The sequence below is a fragment of the Hippoglossus stenolepis genome, chromosome 21 (assembly GCF_022539355.2).
Source record: "Hippoglossus stenolepis isolate QCI-W04-F060 chromosome 21, HSTE1.2, whole genome shotgun sequence".
Taxonomy (NCBI): Eukaryota; Metazoa; Chordata; class Actinopteri; order Pleuronectiformes; family Pleuronectidae; genus Hippoglossus; species Hippoglossus stenolepis.
Genome location: NC_061503.1, coordinates 7,891,707 through 7,918,091, shown reverse-complemented (window position 1 = coordinate 7,918,091; position 26,385 = coordinate 7,891,707). Strand labels below are relative to the sequence as shown.

Here is a 26,385-nt window from a genome sequence, read left to right as displayed (position 1 = left end):
CACTGTTAATAGTCGGGAAGTGTAGTTTTTGGCTGCATCTACGCGGTATCACACGTCGAGCAAAAAAACTACACTCGCGTACTCCCATGGAGCCTTCCGCAAATCTCACCAATGAGCGTTGAGAATCTTTGCGTAGTGAACTCAATTGGCCAATGAGAGGGGCGGATGCTGCTTCTACGTCGGCGCGTCGAAGTCCCCTCACTTTTTTTTGGGAGCCTGGTGCCTGGTGAACTAAACTCCGGAGGAATAAGTCGGGGTCTGAGTGTTGGTGGGCTTCACCGCTCCTCCTCCCCGCCGACAGAGCCCATCGCCCGGACGGCCAGTGACCCGCGGTCGGCGCCCCCAGCCAACGAAGCGGGAGCCATGCCCGTCCCCGCCGCATACCTCGGCGAATCCCCCGCCGCGGCCTTCGCATCCTCGGCCTCGCTTGTCCCGCCGCCGCCGATAAACACGCGGCAGCCCGGCGTCGTCACCTCGCTGCTGTACAGCGGCTCCAGGTTCCGGGGCCACCAGAAGAGCAAAGGGAACTCGTACGACGTGGAGGTCGTGTTACAGGTGCGGCTGCCGGGGGGGGTGTGGGGGTCGGACATTTTCATGATGCGGGCGAGCTGTCAGGGCGATGTGGCGATCTGTCAAACGGGCGCTGTGGTGACTGACAGCTCCGAAATCAATGGGGCCTGTCGTCGATCAACCCGCCAAGCTAACTGGGACTGTAGCTACAACCAGCAGCCCCGTTTAACCATTAATGCACATTTAATTCACTGATATTATACGTATTTGATTCATTGTTGTTATAAGTAAACACCTCCCTGTTGAGGTTTGATGTGTCTTTGCTGCACCACGTAGCAGGACTCATACAAACATGCATGTTTATGGTTGTTATGAGGATATAAATAGCAAGTGATTATTCCTCTATCGTAGTACAACATCACATAATCCTGCTTCTTGGCTGAACGTCACGGTACAGATGTGTAGTAACACGCTGTTGTTTGTTGTGTTTCCTTTCTAAGCATGTCACCATGGAGGATTCCTACCTGTGTGGCTACCTGAAGATAAAGGGACTGACTGAGGTGAGAGGAGTCATTCTCTGTATTATCAAGCCACAAACATGAATATTTAAAAGCTGGTTCTGGCCACTGGCTCGTGGTGCCCACCCCCCACCCCCCTTTTTTCCCAGCAGACTGGTACAATCTAGCTCCACTCGGTCCTGCTCCGTATTGTGTGGTTTGCATTGTACCGAGAGGATGTCACGTTGGACTCCACAGCAGATCCGAGCACGTTGAAGCTGCCTCACCACCTTGGTGTCTGCTGGTCAACTTGACAGCATCTTTTAATAGTACATGCACAGTCAATGATGACTGTCTCTGCAGGGATGGGGTCAAACTAGGATGATTGGTATGTTCGAATGGGACAGCAGCTCTTCTTACCTGATTCAAATCTTTCTACTTTCACCATTCAATCAATCAATCCATTATCAATACTGCTTATTTTGTAAGTGTCGCAGGGTGGTGGTGGGGGGCTGGAACCAATCCCAGCCGGGGGAAACCATGAACAGGTCACCAGCGTATGACAGGACTAACACAGAGACAAATAACCACACTCAGATTCACAACTATGTTCAAGTTTATGTTTTTTTCCCCCACATCTTTATTTAAGACTGTGGTCTTTCAGTTTGAGAGCAGGGCTTACTGATTTCACTTGTGATTTTTGTTATGCTTTCACTCTAAACTCTGCGCTTGCATTTAAATAGGACCCTACTTCCTCTGCTCGTGCTCAAACTTTGCGCTTGGACAGATTTCCACGTGTGAAACATCTGCTCTCAGATTTCTCCTTTGCTCTTGTATTCCTTTGTGCAACAAGTCTGTCAAAACTCTCCAACCATTAGAACGCCGGGTGGCGTGTTTACAAATCAAATTGACTCACCCTTGTGAGTGTGTTGGCTTCACTTGTTTGAGAGTCCCTTACGAGCTAGTGCAGCCACAATGAGGACGGGACAACTTCATTTTTTTGAGTGCGAGTGCAGGGTGAATGTGAATGTGAATTTTTAATCAATAAGTCCTTCTCTCAAACTGGAAGACCACTCTCTTGAATACAGATAAGAACGAAAAAAGAACACAATTTAAAGTTTCCAATTAACCTAACCTCAATCTTTGAACTGTGTTTTTTCATCTCACTGTGACGCCACCATGCAAAACATAACTATAAATTAGTGTCACTAAAATGGTTTATGTACGGTTGTGTTTACGCTCATAGGAATACCCGACTCTGACCACGTTCTTTGCCGGAGAAATCATCAGCAGGAAACGGCCATTTCTCACCAGGAAATGGGATGCAGATGAAGATGTGGATCGTAAGCATTGGGTAAGGCCAAAACTTAATCCATAATCTCTGCAGGGCTCCACACATGCTGTTTTATTGTGCCATAATCAATATTCATTTTGTGTGAAGGGCAAGTTCCAGGCCTTCTACCAGTATGCAAAGACATTCAACTCAGACGATTTTAACTATGAGGATCTAAAGAACTCGGACTATATTTTCATGAGGTGGAAGGTAAGGTGCTGCCTAAATTAGAGCTCGACCACATGTTCAAGTAAGTGACCCCTGACCCGCAGCTGCTGCTGTTCCTCACCCTGTGCGTCCCCTCAGGAGCAGTTCCTGGTCCCAGACCATACAATCAAAGACATCAGCGGCGCTTCCTTTGCTGGATTCTACTACATCTGCTTCCAGAAATCCACAGCAACGATCGAGGGCTACTACTACCACAGGAGCTCTGAATGGTAACACAGCACAACACTGGTCACTGTGAGGTCAAGTTGATTTTAGTGAAGGAAAACATTTCTGGATCAAATTCCAGATGTAGACGGACGAGGTTTGCAGCAGCTTCTGTCGGGGTGCACTGGGAGCTGCTGCTGGGATTAACCAATAATCTGACTATTGACCTTATTCAGAATAAGTCATTATTACCATTATGATGTGTACATTAGTTAGTAGTAGAATGTTCCTTTCCAATTCCTGTTTACATGTTACGGACAAAACATTGTCTGATCAAGACTCGCATCAACATTATTTCCTACTACTTGTGTTCACTTGAACCCAGGGCATGTGTGGGTAACTGCTGTACATGTTTATGTCGCAAAATGCTGTGAAAACTCCAATAGGATGTTACACAGTGATTGAGATGTATACACGTCTACATAACGCGACTAAGGTCAGAACACTCCACATGCCTTCATTTGATTATTGCTTATTCTGACATGGCAGTGTCTTATTCCTTAATATAAGAATATAAAAGTGTGAACACGTCTAATGTGGCGTGCTTCCGAACTACTTTATATAACTTTATGTGAATGAAGCCACAATGTGTTGCTTTTGATTGATGTGCTCCTCCTGCCTGGTTATGAGCAAACAGCGGCTAGCGTGTTCTCCATCTTTAGTGTTTTCACTTCAATTAGATGTTTCTTTAGTTTTTTTTCAATTCCCTCTTTGCATAATAGTTTAGCATGTTTTGCTGGTTTTATGCTTTTATAAGAAGAAGAAGAAGCAAGATGTCTTGTTTGCATTTGTCTTAACTTTGATCAAATTACAGACTACAAGCATCTTTTCTCTGTGAATCACTCACGTTTGTGAAGACAGTTTGAATCCAGTGTGGGAGTCTGCTCCAAACACTACCAATTAAAGCCATTTACCTGTAATGGGTGTATAACTGAATGTTAGCACTAGATTCCTCCCCCATGGAGGATGTTTTCATCAGCATGTTAAATAGTCGGCCCTTAACTTTTCCTAACATATACCGTGTTGTTGCACTGCAGGTACCAGTCTCTAAACCTCACCCATGTTCCAGAGCACAGTGCAGCCATCTATGAGTTCCGGTGACCCCGGCCGCCATCGTGGATCTTAATTTTTTTTATTTTTTTTTATTATTGGACGGACAAAGACTTGCAGCTAAAGCAGAGTTCTGCAGATGCTACTGAGGTGGAAAAGGAGAACAACCAAGGTTGAGAACGTGAGCTTTTGGCGAAGTGCTCGTGTGTTCTCACTCAACGGATGGACAGCTGACTGATCAGTGGACGGGACAAATGAATGTATGCACAGATGAGACGAGAAGGAAGAGCCAGTTCTGCTCCCTGGCTGGAGCTTGTGATGTCGGAACCAGCAGCAGAGACTGGGTGTGGGTCATATCAAATACCCATTTTATCATGTGTTTTAATGTCTGGTTTTAAAAAGACGCTTTGCAAAGCATCTCGAGACACTTTATAAGCTGAGCTGGGAATGTCCCCCTCTTGTTGTTGCAACTAGAAATGTTTCCCAGCTTTCATCCAGCAGATGCAGAATGAGCAACGTAAACACATTCGACGACAGCAGGACAAGGATTCCTCTGAGGAGTCCGCTTTTATATACACAATCCCTCAAGAAGTACAATCATGTCAATTTTGCTTTTCACGATTAGAGCTCTTCCCGTTTGAGGATCGGAGCTTTAATTGACCCATAAGCTACAGTATAATAACAGTATTCTTTTTTTTAACGCTAAGCTGGTATTAGTTTGCCTGCCAAGAGTATGGCCGCAGCGTGGCACCTTTTTTTTAAAGGCTGAAGTGTGAGTGATACACAAAACAAGCTTTTCCCCTGTGTTTCGTCAAACTTTCTTGCGAGATTATTATCACGTGATTGCTGTGGATTTGAATCTATTGAGAATTTGCACAAAGATGGAGTACGCGTTACTAACGCTCGCAGTCGGAATTCTACATTCGCACTCCTCAGTACACAAGCTCCGAGCGTCACGGCGGCAGGTCAAACTTTTTGACAGTTTTTTAAGTGTTTGGAGCCAAAACAACTACATAGAAGTATTCAGAAAGAAAGTATTTTATTTTGCCCTGCGCTCTGCATTAAACACAGAGCGTATTACTCCCTATGTGTCATTTTAAATTAAGACCCCCCCCCCCCGCTATCCCTACATTTACACGTCTCCTCGACTATGCAACACTGTCAACATAGCACTCTCCAAACATCAAACCTTCAGATTTCAGAGACAAAAAAGTTTATTCTATTGTTAAAGAGTATATGAAAAATTACAAAAAAAAGAATCTATCTTCATTAAAAGAGGTATTTTTGTTAAATTGCCTATGAAATCACTGTCCTCCCCGATCATGATCCCCTTCCATGTGATGGTGCCATCTTTTTAAACGTTTATCAGAGTTGTATTATAACAGGTCAGAAGTGTGTTTGAGAACAAGCCTGGATTTGATTGATGTGTGACTGTAAAGAATCGATTGCAGATTTGAAAAACAAAAAAAACAATTGGTTTCAAAAACTTTCCCCTGTGTCTTGAATGTCTGACTGACACATTACATACCAAACACATGTCGCATGAATTATTACAAAATGTTCACATTGTCTTTGTGTACAGCTGAGTGGATTTTTTTCAGAATGAGGAGTCAACAGAGGAGCGTTATTGTGGCGTTAGACGGGAACACAGTGGGCGCTGCGATACAGAAGTGCTGGTATTGAGAAAACCCCCTCAAGCTGAATCGGGGAAAGAAATGTATTCCATCCATTTATTCATTATCCATACAGCTTATCCTTTTGGGGATCGAGGGTGGAGCTGAAGCATATCCCAGCTGACATTAAGCGGGAGGTGGGGTACACTGTGGACAGGTCGCCAGTCCATCACAGGGCAGACATACAGCGACAAACGACCATTCACACCCACAATCAATACAGAGTCTCATATCTACCAATCTGCATGTCTTTGGACTGTGGGAGGAAGCTGGAATCTCAGGAGAAAACCCCCCCACACGCACTCTGGAAGTACTTCACACAGAAAGACCAAGGTGGGATTGGAATTGAGAATGTTTTTTGCTGTGGGGCAACAGTGCCAACCACCACGCTACAGAATATATATAGTGGTCAATGTACTAACACACAATGGTGCAGGTCAAATTGTCATGAAACACAAAGTACAGCTGTGCAGCAGTTACAGGGAACGTCACTAGTTTTGCAGAAATTTAGGGGGGAAAGGTTTGGATAAAATATATATATATATACATGCATAATATAAACATTTACCCAATGATTATATTAGCTTGAAAACTAGAATTACAAAAGTGAATACATTTTGTCCTGAGGGTGGCGTGAGTGTGTGCTGCACACTTCCCGGCGATCCATCCAACAGTTGCTGAGGCATTTCACTCCAGACCACAACTGTCGACCTCACGGTGGCGCCAGAGGGGGAAGTCAGGAGATCACCAGAGCCATTGTGCGCAGATCCACCCAGCAGCAGACGAGGAGATACTGTGCACACGTGTCACTTCAGTGGCACTGGAGGAAAAGTCAGGCGGATTATCAAAGCTGTCAGGATTCATCCTCCCGGCACCATGGATATCTGCGCTAAATTGAATGGCTGCATGTGTGTAATAGCTGCCGAGTATTTGACTGTGTCATTTTCGATCTCTGCTGTTAAAATGAAAGAAAGAAGGAAAAAGGGGGATAATCAAAGTCACGTCAAGCTAGAATAACAAGAGAGACAAAAAGTGTGTGGTTATTGTGCGTATTTTGTGTAAAGACTGTCTGTGTCACCCGCAGGCCTGAAATGTTGCACTTCTCATTACTGGAATTTCAGTTCTAGGTGTGTACACCAGCTTTCTGAAATAACTGTCACCAAACAGAAACATGACAGGACGTGTGAAGCGTCAGAAGAGTGGCCGCTTTATCACCCTATTGCATGCCCATGTATTGATATCAGAGAAAGAATAAATATCCATTCTCTGATATATTTTAGAGGAATATTTGTTACTGTACAGCAAAGATCACCCCCCCTAAAAATCCGGATCATTATCTGGATCCGCACCAAATTTCACCTGCTCATAGATATCAGCACTCTACATATGGTTGTTTCTTTTCATTAAGATCTCTGCATTATTATCAGGGCTTACGGACACTTGGATGACACCACAGGAGCAGCATGGGGGCATTCAATGTTTTTTTTCTGTTGTTTTTTTTTTAAGTTTAAAGAAGGAGTTACCATTTACTTCAATTGTACTGGATTTGGCTGATTACCCCTGTTTACCCCTGAACGTTCAAAAGTGTTTTGTGGACTCAAACACTTCACCCACATCACCATCAGCATAGTGGTGTGTAGATAATGAGTGGATTTTCATTTTTGGGTGAACTATCCCTTTAAGAAAAGGGTTTTTATCTTCTGTATAAATCCAGACATGTCAGACTAAACTGGGCTTGGTTTTATGTTTTTGAACTTGACTTAACTTTTAAAGGCTTGTTCAGAGGAGTGGTGACATCTGGGAATATTCAAAGCTGACCTTGTTAGCAGGAAAAGGTTACAATACAAATATTTGCAGTGTTACTGTCCGCAGCCAGTTATAATGCACCAAACCGAAGATGTGGTGAACTATCCCTTTATCCCTTTATGTCATTCATACATCATCTCATGCATCATCTCTTGGCACCATGGCACTGATTGGAAGTCAGAACTGAAGCATGTCATCTAAAGGGTTGGATAGCTAACATAGTGTACCTGTGATAAATCAGCCAGTGCATCAGCCAAAAACGTGCACAGTTACAGTAATTAACCAAATCACATAACACGTGCACGTGCTTTATTTCCTCAGTCAAGATCATAATACGTTCTTTGTATTCTTAACAAGTGTAAACAAACCAGTTTTTTTTATCGTGTTCCTTCAAGGAAGGATGCTGATGCTTTCTTGTCAGATATGTCACCATCAATTTACATTGATAAGGAAAAAGTCCTGAAATGCAATGACCAATGTTTTTATGATAAGCAGACAGACAGTCACTCGGTCCATTATAAGTCAATGGTTAATAGCTTTAACTACTGGAGTTTTGCAGGTGAAACTGTGCAAAGTTACCAATGTTGCCACATTTTTTGAATATACTGAACCTTTAAAACATTTAACACTTAACACCTAAGGTGGAATAACTATCAGGAAAGCAGGAGGAGCAAAACGCAAAGGATGGTCCAACAAAAACAAATTCCACAAAAAGAAAAGAAATGAAAAGAAACACAGGGGAACAGGGAAACGCTGGAAGCCACGTGTGATAGAGACAAGCGGAAAACAAAATGACAAGGGAACAAGACGGTCTGACTAAGACAAAGGGAAGCACTTATAGGAAGGCAGAGCTAATTGAACACTGGTGAAACACATTAGAAACAGGTGCAGACATTCACGAGAGCTGGGGAACAGGACAAAGGCAGGAAGTAAATCTGGAGACACACAAAGAGCATAATTCAGTTTAATAGAGCTCATGAGCTCATGACAATAACAAACAATACATTGTTTCAACCCTTTTACTGCAGATTAGAATGAGAAGCGAGGCTATATACTACACGTGCATTAACAAGTTATCACATTCAGTATACTAACATTTAAACTGACCCCTGACACGTCAGCTTTCTTGTTTATTTAGTGAAGTATCTCCACATCTTTTTACCAGATAACCAGACTTCAGATCATACATTCAAGACATGGCTGCTTGAAATAAATAAATAAATAAGGGGTTTAACCACTCAAAGACGATGTTTGGCAGAATAATAACGACTCTTAAAGTAGAAGATTTGCACAAACTGAAGATCAACGAGGTCATAAAAAAAAAAAATCCAAAATATTTATATGACGTCCCTTGAAACCTTGCATCACTTCAGTATTTTTGGCAGTGGCTGCTTCATTTGGTGTGACTTACGTTTCACAAAGGGAGTACCAGTAAGGAAAGCAAATGACTTGAACGTAAGGTGCACGTGTCTGTGTTTTTTGTGTATCTACTGACCACACCCTTATTTCCCGACACTGGCCATAGATATACAATCTGCTTTGTTAACCACTTCGCAGCTTCCGTCTTCTTGTGACAACAAATGTTCACAGAAACTTCACAGAAGCTCCACCTCCTTTTGTGCATGATTAGATGACTGGATAAACCTTTGGTCACGTCTTCAAGGAGGACAGAGCCAAAGAAAAGCTCACTGCTAAAAATAAATCAATCTTTAATGGCAACGAGTCCCAGTTTATGCACTATTTTGCAAGTATAATGGGAAAAAGTTACATCTGCAGCTTCCTTGTAGTGCAGTTTTTAAAGTATATATGAAATCTAACCTAATATCATCAGTATTTTTTGTTTGTTTGTTTGAAAGCAAGATTATGCAACAAAACATCACCACGAAACTTGGTGGAAGGATGCATGGGTCAGGGAAAGAATCTGTTGATCTGGATAATGTGGATGTGGTTTCATATTGGGCCTTGGCGGAGGTTTGCCGCCTACTGAGTACTATTCTAATTTATTTATTTAGCCACATTTTGAACCAAAAAAAAATCCTTGATCCACCTGCTGATCTGGATCCATTCCAAAATATAGTTGTTTTTGTGAAATCTTGTTGACAAACAAACAAACATACGGACAAGGGTGAAAAAATAACCTCATTGGCGGAGGAAGTCTAGAATCTTCCAGAGGGTTTTAAGTACCACTACTAACAAGCAAGTCATTAAGACCCATTTACATTTCTGCACATTTTCTTTTGCAGCGCCTCCTGAAGAATTAGACGGTGTTTGTCAGGGGCTGTAAACTGTGCTTGATGTCACGTCCTCGTGTGTTTGGCCGGTGGTTAGTGTTTTTTCCCCCCTCTCAGTTGTCCTAATCCACCAATCTCAGCTTCTCCTTATGTAAGAGCTGTGGTTTGATATGCTAATAAAATATTTCAAACACTTGTATTTGAATGCCTTTCTTCGTCATGACAGATAACATAACAGGGAAGATATTTTGCATTCATTTCCTTGTCCTGGATTGGAGATTTCTGGTATGTGCTGTGGCAGGGAGAGGCAAATGAAAGCTACGGGATGAGCAACACCTATTCTGCTAAATGACGTTTCAATTCAAAGCCGCCTAAACAAAGAGGCGATTGTGAGTCAGGCCAATTCATACCAAATGATGCTGTGTGGTGCTACGTGACAAATCCTGGTGCCTTTTCTTCTCCACTGACAGCCATTGTCAGTTAATCCGATACAAGTCGATCCTTTGCATAGATACATTCTGAACTGATCCTCACAAAAATCTATAAGCCTATACATCATCTCCATGAGATCTTTGTGTTGGGGCCCGGAGGAATGTGCACGTACAAATGGCAGAGGAAAGTTATGACAGAAGCCAGCGGATTCATGAAAAGTAAAAATATGCAGTTACAATTGGATAAATGTTCTGGATATTGAATTTTCACAGGCTTGATCGATCAATATCAAGGCCAATAACGAAGTGCAACAATTGCTGGAACCATTTCCTGTGTGTCCGTATGAGAAAATAACTTTTAACATCAGTTAATGAACTACATGTGCCCAGTGAGCCGCATCCACAGACAGCCTAAAATAAGATGACACACCAACAACTGCAAATCAGCAAATGCACACACCACCATGGAAAGGTATCACCCACATGCTCAATTAAGTCCTCCACGTAAAACAGGAAAACATGGAGAAGCATCATGAAATAATTAGTCTGAGGAACGTCCTTCAGAGAGTAAAACCCTTGGTGACTAATTGCCGGTCCAGGGAAACCCAGACTGCACTCACAATCTAGCTAAAGCAAGGAATCATCTTTAAAGTGCATCAAAATAGATCAAAATTAGAAAGGATTACATATATGAAAACTCAAATATCAACAGAAAATTCAGTAGCCTAACTTGCAATCATTCATGCAATTTAAAACAGTTAACTTCAATAAGGGATCATATGATCAGTTCCATCGCACCATATAGAGTAATTTAATCATTCCAACATCACACTGAACCAAATTGCTTAAATAACCTGAGCCAATAATAATAAATTCAAGATAAAATGATCAACAAATGATAATAAATGAGTACACTTCCAAATGCAAAACCACAATAAGTCAAACAGCATCGTAAAGAAATCACACAGATTTATTATTATTTATTTCTCACACAAGCTCTATCTAACGACAGAAACAGACATTTGGCAATTTAACCCAAATCCAGGCATTCTGTCGATCTTCATTCGGCTGAAATGTAACAACGCTGCGACGAACCTCGCTGTCAGAGGAGTCATCATCTGTGTCAGAGAAATAGGAGCCTGCTAGACAAGATTATGGAACACATCGCATTGGGAGGTTATCTGAGTCCAACGGTACGTCTTGTACCTGCCGCATTAACGGTCCGCTTGTAACTGCCGCATTTAATCGAGGCAGAAACAAAGGAACAGATGATTATCAGGACCTTGGATTCTATATGAACGGGCCACTCAAGCATATTGTTGTGCCATAATGCATCAAACGTGATACCATAAAATGGTGTGCCTTTCGGCATTCAATAAATTTGGTTATCAAGATAAAAATATTAAATATTAATATTTTATTATTAATATTAAATAATAACTTTAATTGATTAAAGTTACCTCGGGGCACCACCCTTCAAAGGAAGTGAAAAGATAGCCAATTTATTGATTAAGTCTCATAAAGGTTCTAACTACAAATTTGGAACTCTGATTAACAATTAAATTAATAACTATAACCAAAATTACCATATAGATAGTTAGCTAAGTTGAAAGATATGGGGTTCTTGACAGTGTAGAGGTTGGCGAAATTCACTTATGCAACATTAATGGAAAAACATTTGTGAAAGAAAAACATTTATTATGAATATAATAAAGTATAAAAACACAAATTACTAACGGTCTAATTGCTAAACAAAGATAGGTATGTGTGTATACATGTGTGTGTGTCTGTGTGAGTCAGCGTGCTTTCAAGATGGTGGCTGGCCAAAGAGATAACACCCTTCCCCCACCTATTGGAATGTTTACGACCTGTAGAGATAATGAGGTGAAGAGTAATGCGTGTGTCTGTGTGTGTGCCAAATTAGAGAAAGTTACTAGATTGGATGCAACGAAAGACTGTGAAGAGCATAACAGACTAACATTACTTTCTCAATAACTTGTACCCAAAATATCACAACAAATCAAACTTATAAACCTCACACAGAATCGAATAAACAGTCTTGCTTAGCCTAGTATAATTATTAAGCCCAGATGTGTTACCAGTCCGTGGAAAGGGGAAAACGGAAGTTGCTGTGCAGTTCGCAGTTTTGTGTCGTCTTGCTGGTTCCTGTTGAGTTCAGTTCAGTTGCTGGCTGAAGTTTGCAAGCAGGACATCGAGTCGCTGCTAGGACGTTGGTAGAGCTTGGAGGGCGAGGAGGTTTCCTTGGTGAGCAGCCTCAGCCTTCTCCAGATAATCTTTTGGCACAGAACGAGAGAAACAGGCAGTGATACATTGCAATTCCATGGATGCAATTATGTGTCTTAATTGTGAAAATGTATTTTTCTGCCAATCAGGACACTGAAGTTTGATCACCGTTGGTACATGAGGGAAAAAATCCATTGAGACGTGTTTGTACTAGCGGCGGATCACAATCTCATTTCTATGCCTGCATTAGCATCCCACACAGTCTGGAATCTAACCCTAACCCTAACCCTCTCAATGCCATCTTTGCATTTCGTGAGCCAGCACTCTGGCATTTCAGCACCAGTCCCATCACCATGTGAGAAATTATGCTCGACATTTGACCATTCACCTTTATTAGCATATCTGCATCCACGGAGAGAACCTTATAAGCTTCTGATTTCCAACCGTTCATAAAAGGCTTTTGGTTTTATCCACGGTGTCAGGGGGCTCTATCTGCCATTTCAGTTCATTCGCCAGGTGTCCATGGTTTCAGCAAAGCTTCATTCCCTCTCATTATATTCTGTTTGCTCCACTCGTTCACCTTTTATTGCTTTAACTGTCATCTCCCTCCTCTGCTCAGCATCATCACTCTTTTTCTTCTCTTTCTCAGCCGTCGTCATGGTGAGTATGTGTGCGCCGGAGACAACCCCCCTTTTTTTCCCCGTTTCTCAGTCATCAGCATCTGGCCCTTGGTCCAGTGCAGCAGCATATTCCACTAGAGACCACATACTATCAGGGCGTTTTACAGCTCTTTTAGTATCTTGGCCTGAGTTTACTTTTGGAAGGAGTCGACAGGGAACCATTCTTATTTAACTTACTCAGCTGAGCGAGTTTTTACCTGCCCTTCCATGACACTTGGCAGAGGCTTGCTTCTCTGTTCAGTCTGAATATTTGGCTTTATTCGCTTTGGATCTTTTTTACATGAATGCATTTCCAAGGTAAGGGAAGTGTGTTTACATGTTTGCGGCTGTTTTATCCATTTGGGAGCACATTCACACATATATTGATAGTCCCAATTTGAATTTACTCTCCCTGTTTTCACTATTTCAGCCATCATTTTGAACTTTCTAGGGGCGAATGATCCAGCCACCGGCCGTTCACCCTCAGTCCATTCATTCAGCTCACAGGTGAAAGGGAATTTCACAGTACTCTCCTGCTTGTTTTGCAGTAGCTTCGGATGGGATTAAAGGAGCATTTCTTTTAGCTTTCAGTCTTCCTAATTATTTGTTTCACAACTGCCTTTTATTTCCTTTTAGTTTTCTCAGAGCTCTGTAAATCAGTGCCGTAACAGCTCACACACAGTTAAAAGGCAAAAGGTCAGGACTGTCCAGTTTTGTTTATGTACTGAGAAGATGTCAGCACCTGAGTCTGAAGCCACGTGAGGTTTTCCCCCGTTTCAGATTTTTTTGTCCATCTGTCAAGGAAGAGGCACGTGAATTCAGTCAATACACAATATCGTTACTTGGAGCACAGGTAGCAGCAGGAGACTGGATGACGCCAAACAACGAATCTACAGCATTCCTACAGAGGTCTCCATACCCCCTCAGGTCACTTCATGAGGTATAAGACAACACACAAAAAACCTCAAGGGTATTTGGAATATACACGTGTTGCACAATTTTTCCCACCCCAACGATTGCTCTGATGATATCTTGTTTAGCCTCTTATTTTTATTTTTTGTATCTTCATAGGTGTTGTATGTATTAAAACAAGATGGCAGATATTAAGCAGCTCATAAAGAATCCTTAGAGACGCTGAAAAAACAAAATCCACATACCTGCGCATTTCAAGCCAAGCAACACCCTGAGGCAGAAGCTTGTTCAGCCTGATGACAAACTCTCAGATACTGACAAAACAATGTGGTTTTTGCTATCCAGTGCAACAGGAATTGCTCAGACCTATACATTGAAGAAACAAAACGCAAACACATGGCCCAACATCGAAGAGCCAGTTTTTCAGGTCAGGATTTTACCAGTCATGCTTCCACTTTAAAGGCAAGAGAGACTCTTTTGATGATGGCAATGGCCAGAGAAGATAGATGGACTGAAAGAGGAGTGAAAGAAGAAGAGGAGGTGGTTTAAGACTCCAACCATCAGCCACCTAATTCTCTCCTGGGTTCTCTCCCTAGACAACTCAATACACACTCAACTCTGGTGACCCTAATGACCCACAAAATCACAGGGTTACACCTATCGACAGCCCCTCACACCTTGACCGTAGGCAAGATCACGGGTAGCACTACGGTCAGGACGGAATTATCTGGCAGTCTTGACCAGCTCCTTTTGATGAGCTGGAGATTAAAGCCAGGTTTGCCCCGACATTCCCCAAATGTGAAGCCAAATCGTCTTTATTGTCCCCCGTTCCTATGCGTCCTATACATTTTTCTCAAAGATCAGTCATTTGAGGTGCTTACCACGTGTTCAAGTAAGTCTGTAGTAATGGACAATGCCATGAACAAATGGATGAAGTGGAGATGTGTTGTCCATCGTTACACACATTTGTGTGAGCTAGTAATTGTGTGACTGAGTCCATGAAAGACTTTCAGTGTTTTGCTCCTCCAGACAGAGAAGCAGATCTCATGCACGTGCACACGAGTCTCTTCCTTGACAGATGAACACAAATTCTGAAAAGGGGGAAAACCTCACGTGGCTCCAGACTCAGGTGCTGACATCTTCTCAGGACATAAACAAAACTGGACAGTCCTGACCTTTTACACCGTAACACTGTGTGTGTTTGTGTGTATAATATCTTGGCACCACTTCAGACGAGGACCCTGCATCCACATCCATCTGATGAGTGGCTGGGATAACCCCCTCTGACTCTGGCCCTCTCATGCAGTCCTCACTTTGAAGACACACCTGCTCGCTCCCACAACATGCACATATTTATTTAGTCATTCACAACAGACACACACGTACACACACGTACACACACACACACACACAGCTCTCCACACCAGTTGCTGATAAGGAATATTGCTGCCAGATGACAAGTGTAAAGTGATTGCACGTGCAAAAAAAGTTTTGCTTCTGGGAGTTATGGAGGCAGCACATACCAGAAGGTTATAACAGGAGAGGAGCAGCTGATATTGTAATAAATTCTTGAGAGAATCAAAACATGATTGCTTGCTTCAAAGAAAAAACTTCTATAACTTGTTTTAGACTGGTACATCAAATCAAAATTTTAAAACATTTACCCGTATTATACCACGTTGGATGATTCTAACATTCTGGGAACTTGAAGACCGATACCTCGCTCGTGTCTGTATGCTACAGCTGATTCGCTTAGCTTAGCTGCAATGAAAAGTGTAATTGGTGTGTAATTACTGGTTGCTGTGGAATGACTAACGTTTGCCAATGCACATGCACATGCTGCAACTTCCGCTAAACCCCACCTTTCCCTCTTTGTACTATCCGTTTCCTGTCCTTGACGATTTTTCCCGACTCTTTGTACGTGTGCGTGCTTACCTGTTTGTCCGCAAGTGGCAACTCACCTGCATACCTACCTCTTTACGCCGGATGTTCATAATCACACTTTAATGACGCGATAGCTCATAATGTCCCAATGAAATGACAAGCATATGTCAGATAGTGAATCCCTTGGCTACACTTCCACGGGGTCCGTAAAAAGTTGACGGAATCGTCCATTAAAATTGTCATCAATATATGATGTTGACATAATGAAAATATTTTTAACACGTCTTGTTTCTTTTCAAGACATTATCCCCCGCCAACGAGGTTATGTTTCACCCTTGTTGGTTATTGGTTTGTTATTTTTGTAAGCAAGATTACACATAAACAAAATTTCCACAAAACAACAAAGCGTGGGTCAGGGACGAACCCAGTGAATTTTGGTAAAGTGGGGACTGTTCAGCCTTGGTGAAAGTATGTAATCTACTGAGTGCTGATCTATAAAGTAGGAAAACATAGGCTAGGTCAAATCATTCCAAGCCTGTCCGGCCTGAACCAACTCAACCATAACACCAGCCGAGACCAGCTAAAGTAAGCAGCATATAAAAAGCTGGTCCATGCTGTTTTTGTTCCGGCAGTGAGGACATACTGTCTTGTATAATTTTTTAAAAAACAGTGCCCTAGGCATTACCAAACATCTTTTTGATTTGCACGTTTGCACATGTTTAATTACACTAGGCTATTCATCTGGGACTTTTTCCAGTTTTACTGCATTCCCTCCTGCAGTCTGTGATGAACACTGTGTGTATTCAATAAAACCACCCGCAGTCACAGCACAGTTACTGGTGTAGGACACACCCTTTTGGATGCTGCAGCCCTCAGGTGTTTTAGGGCCGCCTCCTTCAGCCCGCCCCCTCTCTGTGGAGCCTATATTAACCGCAGGTTGACAGGACTAAGAGACATCTCTTCCTTCCATCCTGCAAGCTGAGAAAAGAAGACTCTCACGATGACTGAGGATCAGCGCTTTGTAATCAGCGCCCGCATCATTGGAGCCGTCCACAGGGACACACCAAAACTCAAGGTGAGTTTTTTACAATAACAATATTAATAATTTATTTTATTTCAGCTGATAATTTGATAATGTATCTGTTACAATACAAAACAACTTTTTCTTTTAACTCCACAGATGTTCATGATATGTCTGCTGTGGTCTGATGGGGCTGAGGTGATAATCTACAGATCTTTCCAGGATTTCAAGAACTTTCATGTAAGAATAATCAATAAGTCAGAAGTAGTACATGTTTTGTAGTATATACTATAAGTGTATTATATGAATATGTATTTATCTTTTATTACAAACAGAGGCAGCTGAAAAAGAGATTTCCTCACATGAACCCTTTTCGGAAAAACGACAGAGTGATCCCCAAATTTCAAGGTAAGATTATTATTATTATTATTAAAAAATGTTTTTATTACAAATATCTGCTGAGGCCTTATCATCTCCTTCATCACCTCACGGATCTAAATCTGCAATGATTTGTCCTCATAACATCCTGATGTGATGTGCCCATCTTTATTTTTGCTTCGAGAAAAAGTATGCGAGGATTTAGAAAAGGCCTAGAAATAATATTTAGTTATTAATAAGAGAATGCTTATATATACGGTTCTGATGCTCATCTCTCTGACAGCAAATGCAATTATTTTGAACAATTTCTTCTCCTTTCTACAGGAAAGGCCAGGAAGAGCAGCCTGCAGCAGAAAGGTTCCAGGCGATCTATCCAGCGCATGAAGTTTTTGGAGAGCTACTGCGAGAAACTGCTCAAGTGCGACCAGACGGTGACTCAGAGCTCAGAGGTCACGCAGTTCTTCACGCCCAAAGACCACGACCTGCAGCCTGACTTCACCAAGAACAGGTAGCTTGTGTTGCAGTGCAGCTTTCAAGTTCAGTTCGGTTGCATTTCAGGATCTCCTCCGATTACCAGATAGCAAATTGTTCTAAAGGTGACTCCTCTCTCACACAGCGTCATGATCATGCTGTCTGATGATCTGCCTGATGAATCCGGTAGTGGAGTTTCCACTCGCCAGCCTGCAGGCATTGTCAGCCAGCCGTTGGTCACCCAGACGCACCGCTGCGTGGCCGCCTACGAGACGAAGGACACCAACAATCGTCCATTTAAGGTCGCTGTGGACGAGAAGCTGGATGTACTGATCAAAGACCCTGCAGGTGAGTGCTTGAACTGAGAATGCATTTTATTGAAGCACCTTATTATCCGGTATCAAACATTCCTCTCTAAACTGTGAGCTTCTGCTTTTCTCTCTCCAGGCTGGTGGATGGTGGAAAACGAGGAGAAGCGCCTGGCCTGGTTTCCTGCTCCCTATCTGGAGCTATGGGATGCAGAGGATGATGATGATGTCGACGACGCCAGATTCCAGCTGGGAGGTGAGATATTTTAGTGTGTAAATCACACATACTGTACATAGCGTACGCAACTGCTCATCAGCCTAATTTACACCTTTACATACTTGACATTCCCATGAGAACTAGTTGTTACAAAGAGCACAAGGTGAACTTTTTAACCATTGAAAGTCACTCGTGTGTCTTCTCTTCCACCAAACATCTGTGCTTTGTCTTTTAAAAAAGACTATTTGTGTGTTTGTCCTCATTCATTAAAGACTGTGGCAGATTTTCTCTAACTCATTTTTGACTTTTAGGTTCCCTGTATTGTGCGGTGAGGAATTACTCCACTAAGAAGGAGGATGAGGTGTCTGTGCCCATTGGCTCCGTGGTGGAGGTGCTGAGGAAGTCTGACAACGGCTGGTGGCTCATCAGGTACCCCTGCGTTCTTGTCTGTCATTGCACTGCAAACAATTCACCGTGACACACATTGAAGGAAAATGATAAAACATCTCAATGTCTTTATATTTTCAATCAATTCACTCCCAGGTTAAAAATGAAATTGTTGTTTCGTCTGCAGACCGCTACATTCTGATTAAGGGTTCATAATAAATTCTCTTTTCCTTGCAATCCTCTGTCCAGATTCAATGGCAAGGCAGGTTACATCCCCTCCATGTACCTGAGGCCATACAACAACCCACGTACTGGCCTCTTCAACTTGCAGAGGAAGATGCATAGCTCTACTCTCAACCTGGCATCCAGCAGTGCACCTCAGGCCTCTTATTCACCCGGCACCAACCCAGAATGGGATTCTGCAGGTCAGTACAGAGGGCAGACCCCCGCGCCTGGGCGGTTCCACAAGTCCCAATCTCTGGACGTCCTGTCTGAGACCTTGTCACAGCCACAGACGGAGAGGGACGCTCTGACCTCAGACGGGCGCGTGCGCAAAACGAGCATCGCCAGCACCGAGTCCAGCCTGTCCGGCTTCTCCTCGAGCAGCGGATCCAGCCACTCGGACAGCTCCACTAGCCCCACCGCAGCCTCACGCCAGCCTAGGAACGTCGGGGACAGTGGGCACAGTAGCCCTGAGCTCAGCCTGTCCGATGGCCGCAGCTTCAGCATTAGCTCCGAGGGCTCTCGATCGATCGGATCCGACGGCAGCGAGGGAGCTCCGAGGGTCCCGCCCAGACCCAAGACTGATGAGATCCTGACCCGCTGCACCACCATGACCCGCAAAGCAGCCCTGGCCTCCCAGAGCCAGCTTCGAATTCAGCCACAGGCCAATCAAAGCCACCGTCGCTGACAGTTTACAAAACAAAGACTGATGTATCTATGTATTTCCTGTTTATTGAAACATTTTTGATTTTATTAGAGATATATGCACTTTGAAGAGACAGATTCCAACAAACAATGATCAAATTGAGCATGTTGTTGAATATTTGACTAATGTATTTGACTAATGTAGCTTCAATGAAGCACTGTAAGGAGCAAGTAAAAACGAATTGTTATATAGTATTACAATATTTCCTCTAGCTTTAAGCTTGAATAAAACAATAATCAAGCAATGTGATGAAGTTGAAGAGATTACATATTTACACACTATATTGTTTACCTTTTTTCTCTTTACCAACAGTAAAACAGAAAATATATTGTATACCTTCTCTTTGAGGTATCATTCCTAGCAATACCTTAACTTTTTAACTAAACATTAAAAGTTTATATACTGCTTACGAATACTTTCTGCTGATGGACAATTGTGAACATACTGCGTTTGACAAGTGAAGTTCTTTTGATCAACTTCCATATGTGCCGGGTGTGGTGAAGGAGCTGTGCAGTATGTGCTGCATTACAGCTTGTAAGAATTCACAGTTCATCCTCACAACATGTATGTCTAACACTAACAGCTCAATAAAGTCTAATTTGCATAAAAATGTATTCAAGAGTATTTTTTGAATGTAGAATCCCTGCTGGATGCTGACTTTCAGTTATTACATGCATCCATTATCTATACAGCTCATCCTTTGACGATCGACAACCAACAGCCATTCAGACTCACATCCTTTGAGCAATATAAAGTCTCCGTTCAACCTAAACTGCATGTGTTTGGACTGTGGGAGGAAGCCGGGGTAGATATTCAGAGGAAACCCAAGCAAACATGCAAACTCCAAAACACTGTTGCAGTGAGGTGACACTGCAGCTGTGGATCAGGATAGATACATGAATACATTGCATTTACCATTCACCACAAATCACTGCACCACTCTGCTGCCAGTTCAGTTTTTTCCGACATACCTATAAGATGGTGGACAGTCAGAGAGACAGTAGCACCATTATGTTTCTAAGAGGGTCTAAATTTAAAATGTAACAGGTCCTTGTGGTAACAAGTGACTTTTCATCTCTGGTCACATTCGGGCGTTTTGCGATTTGGTAACAAAATTATTATTCAGGTGTGTGCGTGTGTGCATGTGCATGTGCATGTGCAAACGTTAGTCATTCCACAGCAACCAGTAATTACACACCAATTACACTTTTCATTGCAGCTAAGCTAAGCTAATCAGCTGTAGCATACAGACATGAGCGAGGTATCAGTCTTCAAGTTCCCAGAATGTTAGAATCATCCAACATGGTATAATACGGGTAAATGTTTTAAAATTTTTGATTTGATGTACCAGTCTAAAACAAGTTATAGAATTTTTTCTTTTAAGTCAAATATAAACTGATTCACCCTCGTGTAATAGTTTGTCTTTGCGGGAGAACATGTCAGATGGGGAACAGGCAGGGGCTGATGCTGTATCAAAGACAACACAATATTGTGAGCAGCCATATTAGAGTTGGATGGCAAAACATGAAATAAATTAAAAGCATAAGAGGGGCGATGCGTGCCTTGTTATGATGTATATTCTACAATCAGGACGTTTTTATACCATTTTATCATGATGCCATTCATACCGTATGATGAAGAATCATTGGTTACTCAAAATAAACTGTAGATTGTGTCTCTGATTAATTAAGTGAATGCATTGCTATAATATTTTATGCTGTTTTCTGACTTCATAGCGACGCCATGATGATGTCAAATGATCATAAACTATTTTTCAATATATATAAGCTTTGGGTCGTGCATATCTATAGCCCTATAGGAAGCATAGATACCTGGAAAAATGCATATTTGAATTATCAGTGACGGCATTTTCTTACTTCTTCATTCTTAATCCTTTGAGATGCACTCCCAAGTAATATTCCAACCAAGTGTGATGAATATCTCTCCGTCTGTAGCGGAGTTATTTTGTCTATGTTCACACACTCACACACACACACACACACAAAAGTGAAAAAAATAGCCTGTGTGTCGGTAATAATAGGGTTGAAAAACAACTTGTTAGAGGAGCTGTCATTCACAAGCAATGATACTTGATCTTCACTGACAGGAGGTAATTCTATCCTGTGAAAATACTTTGATGTAAGAGAGTATGTTCCTGTCATCATAATATGTGTTTACGATTCACGGAGAGGGAAATGTGACAGCAGCATGATGTAAGTGCAAGGTGTGTCTCTTTAACACTTACACGCACACGCACACACACACACACACACACACACACACACACACACACACAGCTGTGTTCCACGACTATGAGGAAGTTACATTGATTTTATATTTCAAATTTATTATATTATAATTATCATGACAGTAAATGACGATACAGGGACTTGCTTTTTTTTACCATGGTAAAGAATCCCCTATAATTTGTATCGGGGATTTAGGCCCCCACAACAAGAGTAAAACCTACACCACACTGAGTCATTTGAAAAAGAAAGAAATCCCAGTTTTGCAAATTACAGATACTGCAGTATTACCATTTCCTGGTCTTTTCATGTAACACATAAACACATAAAAGTGATAGAGGTTCACAGTGTAATGAGTGATGTGTGTGTACTCCAGTTATTCCAATTCTGGCCAATTCCAGAAAGTCCCAGCTTACCTTAAGTATCACACACAGGAGCGCACGTACACACATAAAAACACCCACACAAACCCACTTACACAAACAAACCGGGTTGTAAATAGTGTGGCGTTTCCCCTAACATTATCCTTTCCCATCAGCAGCACCGTTCTGACCAATGATTCACCTCAGAGTTCCTTGTTGTGTCTATAAAAGCAATAACTCCTTTCTTTGAGGTGATGACCATCCCTTCTCAAGTAAATACTGACTTACTGATATTCTTAAATGTGTCATATCTCTTTTTTCAATTCATTGCACATTAACTTTGAAGACAAATGAGGGTTTAGAGTGACAGGCAGTTTGCATGCCAGTTATCAGCCGAGTGAAAAGCGGGGAAAGCTCAAAGTACTTTGAGCAGAAGCTGAATCACACAGTTCTGCTCTGAGGGAGGAGAAGCAGCAAAAACCTCCACTTAACTGTTTATCAGTTATTACCCACATGTCACGAACCCTGACAAATAAGTTAAAGCAAAATCCACTTCTCTGAAACTGACTCAGACACCAAATGTGAGTAAACAAGGCACAACTTGTAAGCTCTCAGAAAATGATGAAGTTGTGAATCAATTGGACTCTGCTTGTGAACATGATTAACAAGACCAAATGTGAAGGCAGCAAAAGATGAAGCAAACAGCCCAGCAGCTAAAACAGGTGGATTTGTCAAATGATGTCTAATGTTTGACTCACAGCTTCCACAACTGTTTCCACACACTAGTTGTGTCCCATTTCAGGGGCTGCAACCTTCGGGGGCTGCATTTGAAGACCGATTGCATCACAACTGCGCAACTGGACTGTCCCATTTCGAAAGGCTCCTTCAAATTTGCCTTGCACTCACAAGCAAGGAAGGATCCAACGGGTGGATCCTTCTCTGGCCAACCTATCCCACGATCCATTGTGCACCACTGACAAAGCTAAGGAGCCAGCTATCGAGGTGGCTGAGCTGCAGCAAGTGCAAAGTAGCTCATGCAATGGTAAAAGCCGGTGATGCAAATAGGAAATGCTTTGCAGACCAGATCATCTCATTTGCGTTCAGCCTTCGCGGTGAGAACGTGGATGTTTTTTTATTGACCAGATCAAGCCTCTTGCCTCTGCTTTTGGCGCTGTCAACAGGGATTATGTTTGACTAATAGGAGATTAAGAGCTTAAAGTTTGAGAAGAATCATCGGGTGTTTTCACACCTGAAAGTCCGAAACCAGGTCCAACCCAAGATTAGTTTTGTTTTCACAGTAAGGGACCGGACTGAAAATGACATATGCACGTCCTGATTCATTCATTCTTGACATGAATTGGTTTCTAGATGGGTGTGGGTTTGACATTGGTGTGTTACCAATTCGCTGGGTAGTAGTGTTTTTGTTTGAATGGAGAAAATGAATGAACCAGTTAATTTAGTTAATTTCATTGCCAATTAATGTCATTATGGTATTACAACCAGGATCACCAACTCGCCAACTTTTCCGCCTTAGGTCTTTCACTACCACCCAGTTGCCGGGCTGCAGGTCATGAAGTGGTCCAGTCGCCGGGGGAAGGGCGTGCGTCTTTAACCCCATCTGTGTACGTGCAGCCAACATCTCCTCCAAAGTGCACGCTCATCTGCTGTGGCTCTAAGTTGGAGTTCCTGCAGGTCAGCCGTGGGGGTGGTTGGGTCGACCTGTAAGAGGATGTGTGAAGCAGATAGAGGCTGGCGAACAGTTGCTCTTGCTGTTGCATCTGCTCCGGCATTACCTTGTGATACTGGGTCATTATTAGAAGTGTGAGCATCACATTTACATACTGCAACCTGTTCGGGGAGGAGGACAGCATCAAGCATCTGAGACACTAGAGTATGATGTGCAATTGGTTTGCCTGATGATGTAAGGAATTCTCTGTGTTTCCAAATCATGCCAAAATCATGTACTACACCAAATGCACATCTACTGTCAGTGTAGATATTCACCCTTTTCCCCTTAGCCAATTTGCATGCTTCAATGAGAGCAGTGAGCTCTCCTGCTTGTGCAGACAGAGAAGCAGGGTGAGGTCGTGCAATCAATGTATCATGTGCTGTTACCACAGAGAAACCAACTTGATTTTCTCCCGTGTCTGAATTGCGAGACGCTGATCCATCCACAAACAGTTCAAAGTCTGGATTCTGCAAAGGTGTTTCCTGTAAGTCTGGTCTGGGGAAACAAACTTCGGTTATTGTTACTACACAGTTGTGTTGTTCACCATCTCCTTCTGTTGGAAGAAGAGTAGCTGGGTTTAGAACATTACAGCTTTTCACAGTGATGTTATGCATTTCCAACAGAATAACCACAGGTTCCATGTTTTGAATTAAACCCACATCATGATGACCTCTGAGCCCTTGAAATGTTGTTTGTATAATGTAAATACACATGTGCATATTGGGCATCTGTATTTGTGTCTGGTACCAGTTAAACAGCCCTGAATCTGTGAACAACAGATATAAATCATTTTCTAAACACTTTCAAAAATGGATTATACTGAACCACAGGATCTGATATCTTTTCCCAAACGTCAGCATTGACACATTTTTTTATCCACGGTCCCAAAGCTTGCCATTCATCATTTTTGTGTTTTGACAGCAAGACATGTGAGTGTGAACCAGGAACATCAAAAAAGGAAAGCATCCTCTGAACATCTGTGAAGGAACTGAGAGGGTGACTTATTTTCTGGCTTGAGTAAAATTACAGAAACAGCACATCTATGTTCATTCCAGAACATGCAACTTAGCGTTAAATTCTCTTTCACACAACTTTCTTCACAACTTTCTCTAAACCATCTTTTTTCAAAACATGCATCTTTCCCTTTGTGTATGAGTGCAGTGCAGTGTAAATCTTCTGGATGCATTCTGTTCTTAGTGTGAATGAATGTGCCTTATCCACTAGATCAGTGTTGATTGATGTGACAACAGATGAACAGAGCTTCCATTCATACGCATATAACAGTGAAGCAGCATTACACTTAATGCACGTGTAAATCTGTGGTGGATCCAGATCAGCCGTTCGGACCACTATGACTCCTGATGGGGTGGAAACGATAAAAAATATCCAAAAGACACATTACATCTCTTCCCATCAAATTAATTGGACAACATGAGGATAGCAAAAATGAACACTTGAATTTTTCAGTGATGCCTCATATTATATTATATTATAATATCACCTCATATTAAGGGAGTCGTGAATTTTTCAACCATGGTGTTTCCTAAATCGAGGGAAGAGAGGAGTTGTGGGTCTGGAACTTTATCAGGTGGAAAAGGTTGTGGAGCCTGGGCTCCTGCCTGCGGAACATTCGCTTCTGGTGGAGCTTGGTGTTGTTCTGGTTGTCGTCTTCTCGGCGGGGAAGAGTCGAGGTCGGAAACCTGCATTTTGAGACACTGAGACACTTGTGAGGAGTTATCTGTCCCTGTCAGTGTTTGTTTTCTGTCCCTTTGATGCAATTATTCTAACCACATTCCACATACCTTCCTATCTGCCTGAAATGTAAGATTTTACTTTTCTGGCCTGACTTACTTTTTTCTTTCTCCTTTAGCTTCAGTCTCAGCTGTTTTAGCCTGTCTTATACTAAAACTTCCCCCAGTTGGAAACCCACATTCTTTCATTCACACTTGTATCAGACTTAGTGCTGTGTCACCATAGTTCCTCCACATAAAGTTCATATTAGGATTACTCCGATCAGTTCCATTATCCAAATCATCAAATTTTTCATTTACCTATGTAAAGACATTTTTTTATTTTAAGTATTAGTTACCTTAAGTCTTCAATCAATCTCCAAAACGCTATCGTAAGGAGCAAATAGGAAACTCAGTAATATAAACATCCTCAAAATAATGTAATACCCCCTATATAATATAACCAATAGTAATTTCCTTTTACTTACTTGGTCTTTGGTAATTTCTCAATTTTATCTCTTTTTTAAATTTTTTAAATTTTTTAAATTTTTTATTTAATACACATTCAAATATCCTGCCTTTATCTGAACATGAATCATAGTGCCTTGAAGAAGTTCTCTACAGTTCTCTGCACTTTTGGAGTCTTGTTTCAACAATGCAAATACAACTCAGTATTATGTCCTTTTCTGTGGTTGTGCTCTTAACAAACTCTTTAAGGTACCTCGTCAGTCTACCTTCCAGGTTTCTTCTAAACCTTGGTTACAAATTTACGGGGCTTTCAACCGTCTGGAGGATCTAATCCCCTTAGACCAACTTCTCCCTAACACTATGTTTGCTGGTAAAAAATAAAAATAAAAATACACTTGAAATCTCAGATCCTCACCAGATAGATCGCAGCGCTGAGACGATCCGGGCTCGGGTCTCGGTCCCTGCTTCTCACCCGTCC

At 42.1% G+C, this 26,385-nt stretch overlaps 2 protein-coding genes across 2 annotated transcripts; both read left to right on the top strand.

The window, feature by feature from the left end:
- The first annotated feature begins 6 nt into the window (after positions 1–6).
- LOC118100583 (glucose-induced degradation protein 4 homolog) lies at positions 7–5,311 on the top strand. Its single transcript, XM_035145863.2, has 6 exons — positions 7–555; positions 1,011–1,070; positions 2,254–2,361; positions 2,449–2,550; positions 2,647–2,777; positions 3,810–5,311. The coding sequence occupies exons 1-6, from the start codon at positions 166–168 to the stop codon at positions 3,871–3,873; spliced, it is 855 nt and encodes a 284-aa protein (XP_035001754.1). The 5' UTR covers positions 7–165; the 3' UTR covers positions 3,874–5,311.
- An 11,322-nt stretch (positions 5,312–16,633) lies between these two features.
- LOC118100730 (NADPH oxidase organizer 1) lies at positions 16,634–19,871 on the top strand. Its single transcript, XM_035146089.2, has 8 exons — positions 16,634–16,737; positions 16,843–16,923; positions 17,019–17,091; positions 17,386–17,569; positions 17,678–17,880; positions 17,980–18,096; positions 18,369–18,486; positions 18,694–19,871. Exons 1-8 carry the CDS (start codon positions 16,663–16,665, stop codon positions 19,352–19,354), a joined length of 1,512 nt encoding a protein of 503 aa, XP_035001980.1. The 5' UTR covers positions 16,634–16,662; the 3' UTR covers positions 19,355–19,871.
- Positions 19,872–26,385: the final 6,514 nt, after the last annotated feature.

What these genes read in the sequence shown, in the direction of transcription:
- LOC118100583 (XM_035145863.2), top strand. Translation starts at nt 166, where the DNA reads ATGCTGCTTCTACGTCGGCGCGTCGAAGTCCCCTCACTTTTTTTTGGG. An exon ending in ATATTTTCATGAGGTGGAAG is followed by an intron (nt 2,551 to 2,646) that starts GTAAGGTGCTGC and finishes GCGTCCCCTCAG; the next exon opens with GAGCAGTTCCTGGTCCCAGA. An exon ending in TACCACAGGAGCTCTGAATG is followed by an intron (nt 2,778 to 3,809) that starts GTAACACAGCAC and finishes GTTGCACTGCAG; the next exon opens with GTACCAGTCTCTAAACCTCA.
- LOC118100730 (XM_035146089.2), top strand. Translation starts at nt 16,663, where the DNA reads ATGACTGAGGATCAGCGCTTTGTAATCAGCGCCCGCATCATTGGAGCC. An exon ending in CCTGACTTCACCAAGAACAG is followed by an intron (nt 17,570 to 17,677) that starts GTAGCTTGTGTT and finishes TCTCTCACACAG; the next exon opens with CGTCATGATCATGCTGTCTG. An exon ending in CGCCAGATTCCAGCTGGGAG is followed by an intron (nt 18,097 to 18,368) that starts GTGAGATATTTT and finishes TTTGACTTTTAG; the next exon opens with GTTCCCTGTATTGTGCGGTG.